The sequence below is a fragment of the Myotis yumanensis genome, unplaced genomic scaffold (assembly GCF_028538775.1).
Source record: "Myotis yumanensis isolate MYYU_CA2020_CCGP unplaced genomic scaffold, mMyoYum1.0.hap1 SCAF_1, whole genome shotgun sequence".
Taxonomy (NCBI): domain Eukaryota; kingdom Metazoa; phylum Chordata; class Mammalia; order Chiroptera; family Vespertilionidae; genus Myotis; species Myotis yumanensis.
The window spans coordinates 192,889,522-192,903,418 of NW_027223752.1; the positions used below are offsets into that span (position 1 = coordinate 192,889,522).

Here is a 13,897-nt window from a genome sequence, read left to right on the forward strand (position 1 = left end):
ACCAGGAACATCTCACCTCACAACTCACATGCCTGTATACTTCACCCCATCATGCCTGGGGTATTCTGGAACAAGGTATGAAACCTTGCTTCCTTCAATTTTTTTATTCCCTTGTAACAACATCTGTTGGTCCTTTCACTGCTAGAATTTAAGAGAGATTCTGAGGAATTTGACAAGGATCCAAGAAATATCTGCCCTTATCCAGAAACTGGGGAGAGACCTTTATCTCCTGGAGCCAGCCCAGTTCAGATGTAATCGCCTTCAGGAGCCTTCACTGACTCCTTCCAAGCTCCCTTAATCATTCTCCTCTCTGATCTCATACCTTCCACCTCTTTTTTTCTATGCTTTTATCTTTATTGCTGAAAGTATAATAGAGGTCCCTCCTTTCCCCCCTCACTGACCCCCTCCACCTGCTCCTGCCCCCTCCCCAGGGCTTCAGCCCCTTTAAGAGAACCAAATTGAATAGAGATGATCAGTGAGTAGCCGTTCCTCCCACTAAACTGTAAGCTTCCTAAGGGGTCATGTCATTTTTCCTTAGCATTTGTCATCATGGGGAGCACAGTGCCTAGGATATTGTAGGTGCCCAGTCAATGTTTTCTGAGCTCCCTGCTCCCTATGTTCTGCAATTATCATCTTGAATGCTGTATGTGAAAGTAGAATATTGTTGCTAGAAATGTTCCTCTAATACAATTGAAAGCACTATGTGAAAACCATAATTTGATATTCTGTTTGATAGAGGATGTTATTTCTGCTTTAAGAAACTATTGTCCACAACCCCATGATGCACTAAAATTAGGGTCTCTGTTCCAGGTTACAGAAACCCAAATGGCAAGTCAAATGAGGAATTTATTATAAAGATAACATGTCTCATAGAGGCCACAGACAGGAACAGAATGAGGCTAAACTGGGAATACATGTACTAGGGACTCAGACTCTCAGGAAAGTTGAATCTTATATCTCTGGTCTCTCTAATCAGCTTCCTTTGCTTTTCTGATCCACATGAGGAAAAACATGACTGCCCATAGCTTCGAAATGGGAATGACTCCAATTGGCCCAACTTCATTAAGTATTCCCCTTCAACCAGCCAAATGCTGGAAGTGGGGTCAAAAATATGGGCAGGTTGTTGGGCAGACAATCCCATAGGTATGTCCACCACACTTCCAAGTTCTTAGTTTCTAGGAAAACATCTGGTCAGAATGGACTATCTCAAATTTAATAATGGTAGTCCCTATAAAATATAAAGTTTTTCAAAGAGTAATATTCAAATGTATTTCTCTTAATAATACATGGTACCAATAGAAAATTCCTGAGTATATATGCGTTTTCTTTGTTTTAAAAATAAATTAATTTTATTATTTGATAATATTAACAATTTATATCTAAGTTCATTTAATATATGCAAAACAATTATAAATACATTTTGAAAAAATACGAAAATCCTCAGTTCTTTCTTGACATCAAACCTACTAATTTTCAAAAGACACCATGAACATCTTAGGGTCAAAACAAAATCCCCCAGTCTGAATTGTCTTGGGAGATTTCTTTGGTCAACCAACATCAGTTCAGGAAAGAAGAAACATTTACGCCTTCTTTTTTGTTTTAAATGCTCAAACAAGCATTGTTTCAAGTGTTCTCAGCATCAAAGAAGACTGAGAAAGAGAAAGGGCATGAACTGAGTCCAGAAGACTTGAAAAGAAAACATATACAACATAAATCAGCTGTATACAATCCTGTTGTAAGAATGTCTAAGTCAGGAGAAAAAAATAGAATTAGAGACATCAGTTGTTGACTTAGCTCTCATTGATATTTGAGCTAAGTCTGTATTACATAGAAGCACAGCCTCAGTCTCTCCCCAAACACGATGTGTAATAGAAAGTGATATACAGCTTCACCTTTTCTCCCAATTCTCCACTTCACTTTATGCATGGCGTCTACACTGTGAATAAAATTTACAAAGATTCTGGAAAAGGAGCTGCTGGGATGACAGATGCAACAGCCAAAGTGCAGCAATTTGGGGACATCCTCCATCTGTTTTTATAAAAGATCTAGCCTGTCAGTGTTGAAAGTTCCATATTCTATGGAATGTTGGTTACATGTAGATTTTGCTTCTTCAGTTGTAAAGAGTCCTTATTAAATTTACTAGGGAGTTAAAGGAGCATTTGGGAAGATGATGTCAGGTAATAGTTGTATACATGGGATTTCATTGCAACAACATTCCACTGAGAGCAATCACAGGTACTGCTTATTAGAAAGACAAAAACGAGCATACGGTCACAACCAGCTTCTGCCTGGGCTCTGCTATGCTGCCACTGACCAATTATCCTGGGGATAACTAGATCTTCCAGTGCTATTGTTGATACTTCAGTGAACTTAACTGGGGCTTAATGACTGCCAGGCACTTCCTGTCCATAGCTCTACGCATTCTACTAGCTAGGGGGCAAATCTGTTTGCTTTACTAACCTAAAGTTTATTCATGTCTCTAAGCATTTATAAAGGAGCAAAGGAACATAATAAAAGTCAAAGCTGCAGAAAGTTTCTGCAGAAAAATAGCCCCAGTATCTCAGAGTCATGACAAAGCACAGTTCAGTAGAAAGTGTTGGGTTATCTAGCGAGTTAGGTTGTACCAACTGTGAGGAGCAAAAATGATGGTTCAGAGCACAAACGTTGAATGGGGTAAATCTTGGTTCCAGTTTCAGCTCCACCAATTCCTCACTCTGAAAATCTGGGTTAGATTATTTAACTTCTTTGGGTCTGTTTCCATATATGGGAAATAAGGATCATAATAGATATCTCAGAGATTCTTGCAAGGATTCAAGGAAATAACATATTTCAAACTCCCAGCACATGGTAAGTGTTGGATAAATGGCAGATGTATTATTAATGCAACAGCTAGGATCTAGAGTCCTTCCTACTTCTTTTTCTTATTTAACTGGTAATCCTGGTGACAAATCCTGGATTAAGTGGAAATTTAATAATATTCCCTTCTTAACTGGGTACTTTTTCCCAATTATTAAACGATAACAAAATCTATTATTATAATAAAAACAATAGTAAACAACACAAACTGTTACAAACAAAAGTAAATAACATTATTTAAAATTCATTTTGTTAGCTGTTTTCCTGAGACACATTCTATTTTCAGTTGAGCATGGCATTTTGTAGCTTGTGACCAGCCTGGAGGTACCTTTATAGACTGTAGGAAACAAAAAAGAGCAAGCGTTTAAAAGAAAAATGTACTATGAATACCACCACCCCCAAATATATATATATATAGCCATAATTTTTGTTTTCAATTCATTAGTGTTATCCTGGTAATAAGTTCAGAGAACATTGTAATTTCTTGAGAAGTGTTTACTGTACCCCATTAATTTGGAAGTTTCTGGGAAAGGAAATTCTTTGTGATGCTGGGAGATCTATGGAAAGTCACTGTCTCTCTCTTGCTGAAAGTGAACAAGGAAGCACGTGGCCCTGATTGCTACTGGCCTTGGAGGAAGTAATCAAGGATGAAGCCACCTCTTTATTTTATTTTATTTTTTTAAAATATATTTTATTGATTTTTTTACAGAGAGTAAGGGAGAGGGATAGAGAGTTAGAAACATCAATGAGAGAGAAACATTGATCAGCCGCCTCCTGCACACTCCCTACTGGGGATGCCCCCGCAAGCAAGGTACATGCCCTTGACCAGAATCAAACCTGGGACCCTTGAGTCCACAGGCCGATGCTCTATCCACTGAGCCAAACCAGTTAGGGCAAAGCCACCTCTTTAGACAGTGAGCTGAAAGAGAGAAATCATGCTTCCCTGCGTGGGAGTCTCTGGATTGCCAGTTCATGTGCTCCAAACACTCCTTCGTTTGAAACCAGCTTGGTTGTGTTTGGCACTATCACAGCCAAACCAACTTGGTGACTGTTGTTTGCCCCCCTCAGAGCCCTTCTCTGCCTGCTGTGCCCTCAAGGGGGCTGACTCTAGAGATTGCATCACAAGGACTCTCTTGCCTTTCTGTTTCTTCTTGGGTTTAGCGAGTGGAAGGCTACTGCTGAAGATCTAAAAGCAGAAGGAGAGAAAGTTTGGGGTGTTTTTCTCCATTTCCTGCCTCCCTCCTGTTTAGGTTACTGCAGTGGCTATTTCCTTCCACAGCCACAGCTCCTGCCTGGTGGGCCCTCTATCTCTCAGGGCCAAGAGAACACAATTCCAGCCCTCGTGAGCATGGGAGGGGTACAGCCTCCTGCTGTTGTGAGACTCTGGAGGCTCCATGTTCCTGTGAGTTTCCTCAACCCTACCCCAACCTCCCACCCCTACCCCAGTCCCTTCATCAGAATCTTTTTATTGGCTCTAGCTGGTTTGGCTCAGTGGACAGAGCGTCGGCCTGTGGACTGAAGGGTCCCTAGTTTGATTCCGGTCAAGAGCACATGTCTGGGTTGTGGGCTCGACCCCTGGTAGAAGGCAGCCAATCAATGATTCTCTCTCATTATTGATGTCTCTATTTCTCTCTCCCTCTCCCTTCCTCTCTGAAATTACTAAAAATATATTTTTAAAAATCTCTTTATTGGACCATCCCAGAGGATTTGTGATTCCTACTGGGAAACTAATTGATACAACATTTAAAGAGCACAGGACGGTGTTTGGTATGTGGTAAATGCTCAATAGATGAAGCTATTAATAGAATATTACTATTGTTATTTCCTCTCAATGTGAGATGTCTCTCCACCTGTTCTTTGTGTCCAAAAGTGAGGAAGAAAAAAATATAAAATAACTACACAACTATGTAAAATTAGAAAACCGCCCAGCCGGCATGGCTCAGTGGTTGAGCATCCACCTTTGAACCTGGAGACCATGGTTGAGTTCCAGTCAGGGCACATGCTCAGGTTGTGGGCTCAATCTCTAGTAGGGGACGTGCAGGAGGCAGCTGATCAATGATTCTCTCCAATCATTGATGTTTCTACCTCTCTCACTCTCCCTTTCTCTCTGCAATCAATAAAAATCTATTTTTAAAAATTAAAAAACCAATTGATCTGGGTACCTTTGAAAAAGTATATGAAAGTCCTCTCCCCAGATGCATGCATCTCTGTGATAACATGTGAGAGAAAGTTATGAGAACATTTTATTTGACTTCAGAGTCTATGAAAAATTTTATTTATTTTTAGATGTTTTTAAACATAATCAAACTCCAGTCAATGATTTATTAGATGCAATTAAAGCCCCATTTTCCCAGATAAATGCCACCTGAATAGTTTCCCATCTACCAAATTTATCACACTCACCATTAAGCAATACTAGTCTCTTGAATATCTTCATTTACAGGAGTTATATCTTTACCAAGATTTGGCATATCTTCTTTCTTTTTCCTTCGAAGGGGACTTGAAAAATGGTGTTAGAAATTAGCATGGGCCTGTTAGTTCATGCGAAGACAAAATTAATCATCAAGAAAGCCTATGATTTTATTTCTATACTTGTTAAGAGTGCATAGGTTCCTTTATTTTCCTTAAATATTTGAGGTTTTCTCTTAAATCATCTCTCTTCCTAGGCTCTGTTGATCGCTACAATAAACAACAGTGGGATAGAGTATGGCTATAGACAGAAAGAATATGGCACCTGAACGTTGATGCAGTTTGGTTAGCACAAGAACATTTTCTAAAACAAGTCATTTTACAAAATAGACGGATACAGCATTATTTAGTGTGTATATAAGATATAATACACATTGGAAACAAATGTAAGAAAACCAAGAGCACTTTTGGAATGTTAAGTTGCCAGATACATTAGAAATCTGGACTGTAATCCCATTTTTTAAAAAGTATAATTCAAAATTAATGTGATAAAATAGGCCACTTCTGAGCTCTGTCCAACAAATACTCTGTCCTGAACCTGGCATTATAAAAGCTCCTTTTCTATAAAGTAGGTAAAATAAAAATAAAAAAATAGTTTTCAATTTTATAGCTAGAAGGAATCCTACCGATTATCTGGTTTAATCCTCTAATTTTACAGAAAATACAATTAAAGGCTTCAGATGTTATAAGCAAGTTCTCCAAAGTTTTAAAGATACTCAATGGCAGAGCTGGAACAAAAATAAAAGTCACCCTGGAGCTCTGCTTGTGTTTCTCATCCCTGATGTCTGTGAAGAAAGGGATCATGAGACGCCCTCTTCTGGTCTAGACCACAGGCCAGAAGTAATTGCAGCAGTTTAGGAGGCTGCACTAGTTTCTCAAGACAGAAGGATAGCACTGGAAGGGCAGACTTTTTAGCATACCACCTGGGAGTTCTAGTCTAACAAACCATTTGATGGGTTTCCAAAAGTAACTATCTTAAGTAATATACCAAGCCACACTCTCTCAGACAAAAGCAAGGTGTTTCTTGAGTGCCAAAGTTGTGGCATATAATGAAAAGTAAAAGAGAAGAACAAGAGTGTGATTATCTTTCATAAATTAAATTCATTATTTTGATGTGGGGAAAAATGTTTTGTTCATTTACACTGAGTGGCCAGATTATTATGACCACCCCATCAGTACTTCATTGACACTTCCAAAAAACTGAATATTGAAAACTTCCTAAGCAAATACTCTCAAGGTTTTATTATTATTATTATTATTTGCATAACTAATTCACTTCATTGTACTGATGGGGTGGGTATAATAATCTGGCCGGTCATAATAACCTGGCCACTCAGTGTATTTCAATCTTTCAAAGTTAGTTTGTCATGGTGCAGTTTGAGAAAAAGAGTCTAATTTAGCCCAACAAACTCACATAAAATATGATGAACTTTAGGACTAAATAATAGTTTTCTTTAAATTAGGAAATTTATACAAATTTGATTTTAAACTATAATAATTGTGCTTGGTAAAATGACAAATAGCATGTGTTTTGTTATAAATAGTTTAAATAAATGATGGCAAACCTGGAAAGTGATTTATTTAAATCAAAGGAAAAACAAAAAAAAAGTTAGGAAGGAGGGAAGGAAGGAAAGAATCAGGAAGATACAGTTTCTCAGATTTATTTTAAATTAAAAATACTTACTGACAGCATGTGCAGACACCAATCACCAAAATGATCAATGTCACCATAACTGCTGTCAAACAAATCACCAGAATCTGTCCTGTGTCTCCTCTCAGGTAAAAAAAGTCAACTCTCTCACATCTCGCCCCAGCATAGCCATCATCACAGCTGTTAAAACAAAACAAGAACACAAAAAGGTGAAAATGGGAGTTTTCTGAATCTCTACTATTTCTTTTATGAAGAAACCAACACTGTTTTCATTCCTTGGAATTAATATGGGACACAATCCTTTAAAATATTAAATAGCTGTACACCACTATGTTCATGAGCAATTTCTCTTTCTTTGCTTTGCTGAAAATCTGTCATCCGTTGAACAATATTAACACAATGTATAACAAATAAATAGGGATGTTGACAATTTACTAAACTTTAGTTTGGAATTTTAGATTTTGCATTTGAATAAAGAAAACGATAAAATTCCCTCCACAACATTCCCAAGCTCTTAAATACCTACATGACAACGGTTTCCCATTTCATCACAGGGTAATAGGAACAATTTCAGTGTGCCCAGGTTCTCTTAATATAATTTATTTAAAAATTATATTGTTTCATATAATCAAAAATGGTAATGTGCATGAAAGTTCATAAAATCTACCTACATATAGAAGTTCCATAAATATTACTCAACAGAATTCCTCTCTCTCTGTGACTTCCACCCATCAGTTCTAGTTCTATTGCTTGCATGCGTCACAGATTAGGTACTGCTCTTCTATTGCTCTTCTAGTCACCAACTACACTCCAAATAGGTCATTATCCTCTCTGGTTCCTGGTTTCTGGTTCCTTTATCTGATCTTCTAAGGCCACATTCTCAGATCTGGTCATAATTCCCTCTACTCTCTTCCAAATGGCCTCCCTTTCTCCATGGCCTAATAAAGTGCAGTGACCAGAAATCAACAAGTTTTCCCAATGGAGTTATCACTCCCCTCATTCTCTCAACTCTCTATCCATACAGTCCTAGGATTCACCTGAACTCAGCGGATGCCCCAAGTCTGAGTTACAGTTAGGGGTGTATTTGACCATGCCAAGGCTTGTCTGAGCAGCACTCAAGAAGCTCCAGGCTCAGTGATTTGGAGACTATTCCTGGTATTCTCTGAAGAGTGTCTGTGCTTCAAAGGTATTTAAGAAGTTTGAGGACATTTGAAACTGAAATTATATGTTGTAACATCAATTACTTTCCCCCTTTTCTCCTTAGACTCATTCAAAATGCAGAGATGTTGGTCATAATTCTATACATCTGAAAAGGGGGAAATTATGCTTCTTGAAAAGACTTCTGTACAACCTCTTTTTGTTTTATTTGCTTTGCTTGATTTAGTTTTAATTTTGTAAAAAGAGATGAATTGCCAGGCTGTTCTATGATTTATGTTTGACCAAAAAGTCAAGGCAGTTAATTCCCACAAATAAGGAGATTCCCTAAATGCCAAGATTGCAGCTGAAACAATGCTACAAAAATTAAACAAAACGAAACAAAAAAAACAAGCTTGGCTGGAGTGGCTCAGTTGGTTGAGCATCATCCTATGCACTGAAAGGTTGCTGGTTCCATTCTTGGTCAAGGCACACTCCTGGGTTGCAGGTTCCATCCTCATTTGGATGATCATAGAAAGCAACCAATAGGTTAATCTCTCTCTCTCTCTCTCTCTCTCTCTCTCTCTCTCTCTTTCTCTCCCTTCCCTCCCCTCCCCCCTTCCTCTCTGTGAGGATGTCCTCAGGTGAAGATTGAAAACAATAACACAAAAACAAGCTCAATCTCAACCCTGAGTTGAAAGGTGAGGCTCAATGCAGGCACAGGAGAAAGACAATGCCATCTACTGCACAAGGACCCCAGGACCTATGAGAGAAAACTGCTTCCTTCAAGAGAATTGGGTATCTTTGTTGCAAGGTTAAAATCATGGAAAGAAAGCTTAGAAATATCTCAAAACATCAAAAAAATATCTTGTACATGGGCCTGGAACTGGGGGGTAAAATCACTTTTAGTTGCATATGTGGGATGAAGGATTTTAAGAGTCTTTTTTTAAAGGTCATAATTAAAATTTTACAAATATAGTCTCTCCTAATTAGCTTAAATGTTTCTCTAACAAATTCATGAAAGGTGGCATTTTTAAACAAAAACTTTGCCTGTAAAATACACAGGAATTACTTAGTGCTCTTTAGAATGCTTTTCTAATTATAAACTTCAGATCCTGTGGTGTAATCACACTTTGGTTGACTTTCTCAGTGAGCAGTAACCCTCTCTAAAAGTTATAACCCAGTGAACCATGCTAGAGGGTGAAACCTTCACCAGTGATAGTGGCTCTCATGTTATTTCACTTCTCATCAAACCAATAATAACCTACATGCTGGTGTTCATTTTAAAAGGTGAAAATGAAGCAAAGGGCACAAGATTCCAGTAGATGTTTATTAAATGCTGAATAAATAAACAAATGAGGTTTAATAACCATGAAATAAAATTTTAAATAATTTTTAAAGATGCCCATGACCCTTGAGGACTCTGCAAAATCAGATTGGGAATCACTTTTCTGGAATAATCACCAGACACAAATCTAAGAGATTTAGAAGTATTAACTCAATTGATTCTTTTTTTTTTAACACATTTTTTATTGATTTCAGAAGGAAGAGAGAGGGAGGGAGAGAGGCAGAAACATCAATGATGAGAGAGAATCCTGGATTGGCTGCCTCTGGCATGTGCCCTGACTGGGAATCGAACCTCAACCTCCTAGTTCATAGGTCAATGCTCAACCACTGAGCCATGCTGGCCGGGCTCAATTGATTCTTAAAAACAACCTTTGCAATAGTTGTTATTATTAACCCATTTTACAGAAGGAGTAACTCAGCTATAGAGAAATTGAGCGGGTGGGGCTGGGGCTCAAATGCAGGAAGTTGCATACCAAGTTAATGCCCAATCCCATGTAATTCTGCTTAAATGAAATGTGCTGCATAAAAAAATAAAAATTATGTATCTGGAAACAAATTATCTCCATTCCAAGAATCTCCAGAAGAGACTAATAGAGGATTGAAGTTCTTTGAAGTTCTTTGAAGCACTGTGGTATTTATGTAAAAACAGGAATCCACAAACGCCTGGGAGCTCAAGCAAAAGGAGATATTTCTGGTTCCCAGAATAGCATAGGCACCAGGGGCAGGACAGTTTTGTCTGAATCCATGTAAGTTACCCAAAAGGTCAGGCCTAGGTTCAATATTTCTCACTCATCTCATGGTACAATTTATGAAACATTTACTCTGTGCTAGGTACCATAATACATATTTTTATTAGTGTTTATTTTGCTTAGTTCTCAACACTTCAGAGGGAGATATTATTATTCCATCTTATAGATGATAAAACTGAGACTTGGGAAAGATAACTGATCCATTGTTAAACTTGCTTATTATTGATGGAAACAAAATTTTAACTTAGGTCTATTTGATTCCAAAGTCTGTGTCCTGCCCCATATGCTTCCCCACCTCCTATTGGTTCAGTATCATTCTACCACTAAGAAGGTGTTCCTGGTTCAGATTAAGGCCTTGGTTTGTGTTTTTTATATGTTTTTAAAATTGATTTTTTTAGAGAGAGAGGAAGGGCGAAGGATATAGAGAGAGAAAGATGAATCAGCTACTTCCTGCATGCCCCCTACTGGGCATTGAAGCCACAATAAGGGCATGTACTCTGACCAGGAATTGAGGAGGTGACCTCCTGGTTGTGGGTCAGTGCTCAACGACTGAGACACATCACCCGGGCAAGGCCTTGGTTTTGACTCTTAGCATAGCATTAGATGGATTATGATAGAGGGACTCAGTCACTAATTCATCAGTCATTTCTTCAGCACCTAGTAAAATCTAGGTGTGATGCTTGGCACTGGAACACAAAAAGGAATAAGCAATGAGCCCTGCCTTCTAGGTGTTCACAGTCACAGAAGTGACATTTACAGAAACCATTTATGCTCCAGGGGGAAAGAGTTTTTATAGAAGTGGGACTAGATCCCAGAGAAAGGGCATCTAGCCAACACCTGAACGTGTCTGAGAAGAGGGAAGATAATGCAGGGGTCCAGGAAGAGCTGATGTTTGAGCTGCATGTAAAACACCAGTGAGAATGAACTTTGCAGATTCTGAGAAGAGCTTGTGTGATATACATGCAAAGGAATGCAGGGTTGTAGAGGAACATTTGACTCTATCATGGTGATGTGGTTAGGAAGTTAAAGCGGGATCAGAGGAGCTTTGGAGGCTGAGGAAATGAGTGAGTGGGCAGAAGAGAGCATGCTGTGTGTTGATTGATCTTAGGGAGCAGATTACACACTGTGGTTTTCATTTTAGAAGGCAGCAATACTACAGAGCAATAAATGTACAGACATAGAGATCAGTTAGAAAAATGTAGTGCATTAATGAGCATTAATATTTAAAAGACTCAATATATTCTCCCAAACCAATGAGCAATTAAATGGAATTGAAAAAAAAATCAGCACTTCCCCAACACACACACACACACACACACACACACATTTTTTTCTTATTCCCTTTTCCCCTCTAATTATTATCCTTATATATTTATTTTTTAAATTAAATTTAAATATAATTAAATTTTGAAGAAGTCCATGACTCAAACATTTCACTAAATTAGGGATTAGAATTACTGTCCTGAGATAATGATTAAAAAACAAACAAACACAAAAACTATGCTGGGGGAAATGCACAGAATATAAATATTCTATGAATTTTAGGTCAAAATTATACTTAAGAAATCACATTGCTACCCTATGAGGTAAGCTCTAAGAGCATTTTAGAGGGACATCTCTTTAGAAGAAAATGAATATTTAAATTATGCAAAAATGTTTCTTGTGCCTGAGAAAATTAAAATTTGGACTCTTAATGTACTAACAGGTGAAGATTTTTCTCCCAATTCCCTGCCCTATTAAACAAGCTTTGGAAATCTATATTTATGCATAAGATGGGTTTCTTTGCACTTAATTGACACCTGCAAAAGTAACTTTTAATTTGGCAGAAACTCTTTCATATTTAAATGAATTACAAACCACATAACTAATGCCAGAAAATGTTGTTTCCATTCAAAACACATGGGAGATAAATTGAGCTTTTAAAAGCACCCTTTAAAAAATTATCTTTATTGTTGAAAGTATTACAGATATTCCCTCCCCCCCCCCCCCCCTTGACTGCCTCCACCCCACTTCTGGCCCCTCCCCGGGCCTTTACTGCACTATTGTTTATCCATAGGTTATGCATATATGCATATAAATTCTTTGGTTAATCTCTTCCTGCCCTGGTGTGAGGCTCATGTGATAACCACTACTCCACAGACACAAGATGGCTTAAGGCTACGGAATTATAAGAAGCACACAGGAGGATATCACCAAAACAGAAGCAAGTCCCATGGAGATCCCTGGATTCAAAGTCAATAGTGCTAACCATTACACCATGGGGCCATAGAAGCAACCCAGGTGCCCATCAGTAGATGAGTGAGTAAAAACGCTGTGGCTCATATATACAATGGAATACTACTTGGCCATAAAAAAGAATGGAATCTTACCATTAGCATTAGCATGTATGGACCTAGAGGCCATTACGCTAAGCGAAATAAGTCAGTCAGAGGAAGACAAATGCCATATGATTTCACTTGTTTGTGGAACCTAAAGAACAATACAAATGAGCAAACAAAACAGAAAAAGAGTCATAGATACAGAGAACAGACTGATGGTTGCCAGAGGGAAAGGTTGGGGGGTTAGAGGGGGAAGATGAAGACATTCAGAAGTACAGATTGGTGGTTACAAAGTAGTCAGAAGGATGTAAATTTCAGCATAGAAAATATAGTCAACAATATTGTCATAGTATATAAGGTGCCCGGTGGGTACTCAATATAGGGGGACAATTTGTAAGGTATATGATTATATAACCACTATGCTGGATACCTCAAACTAACACATAATAAATTGAATATAAATTAAATTGAAAAATAATAATAATAAAACTATAGTGAAAGAGAAAAAAACATTCTCAACACTGGAAAGAAACAGTCTTGCTTGTCTAAGTCAGCAGAGGACGCGGCCCTGCCTGCAAGCAAATCAGGACCCTCTGATGTGCACCAGTTTCTCCAGAAGCACCTGTGGAAGGAGTCCCTGAACAAGTGGCTGGGGTAGGACCAGGGGTCTCTGTGCTGGCAGATGGCTTGATTAGCTCAGACTTGCCAGAGCTGCGGAGCCCCCGGCCAGCACCATCCCGCGCCCCTTTGCTTGCAGGCTCAGGGCCTCCACTTACAGGCAGGAGGGTGTCTGCAGGGCCCCCACAAAGCGACATTTCCCATTGATGCAGTAATGCTCATATTTCTTGGGGCATGGAGAGAAGTAGTCATTCCACTTTGATTGTGTGGTGGTCGCTAAAAAATAAGAAAAGCTTCAATAAGTCACTCACCTTAAAAACACATTTCTAAGTAGTAGTATACTCGTATCTTTACTGCCAGGTTTTCTGTAGAATATATTCCCATTTCTCTTTTCTCCTCTCTACACTGGGATAAAAGTTATACTTCTGTGGCTCCAAAATAATGCTAGAGATTGTATAATGGGAACTGTGGTGGGAACATTTCATATTTTAATTAGATTTATGAACATTCTACCTCTCAGAAACATTGGTGGTGTTTAAAGGGTAGAGCATAGTTGTGGTAAGAGAAAAGGTTACTCTTTACATGAAGATTATTAGAGCCGTGGGGCTGGTGGCATTGAAGAGAGAAGTATGCTTTTCTTTTCCTTTTTAAAGTTGTTTTAATTTAAACACTTACAAAGCACTTACTGAAAACCAGATGCTGGTCTGTATACTTTGTTTTTATGAAAGCATTTAATTCTCATAACATTCTTAGAA

General features: G+C 38.3%; 1 protein-coding gene across 1 annotated transcript in view; it reads right to left on the minus strand.

Annotated features, from left to right (window-relative positions):
• Positions 1 to 425: 425 nt before the first annotated feature.
• BTC (betacellulin) overlaps positions 426 to 13,897 on the minus strand; it is a 44,597-nt gene continuing 31,125 nt past the window's right edge. Inside the window, exons 3-6 of the mRNA XM_070409604.1 lie at positions 13,301 to 13,418; positions 7,010 to 7,156; positions 5,260 to 5,355; positions 426 to 3,193 (exon numbers count right to left, since the gene is read on the minus strand). Coding sequence (XP_070265705.1) covers positions 5,262 to 5,355; positions 7,010 to 7,156; positions 13,301 to 13,418 — 359 coding nt within the window. The 3' untranslated portion in view covers positions 426 to 3,193; positions 5,260 to 5,261. The remainder of the gene's footprint in view (positions 3,194 to 5,259; positions 5,356 to 7,009; positions 7,157 to 13,300; positions 13,419 to 13,897) is intronic.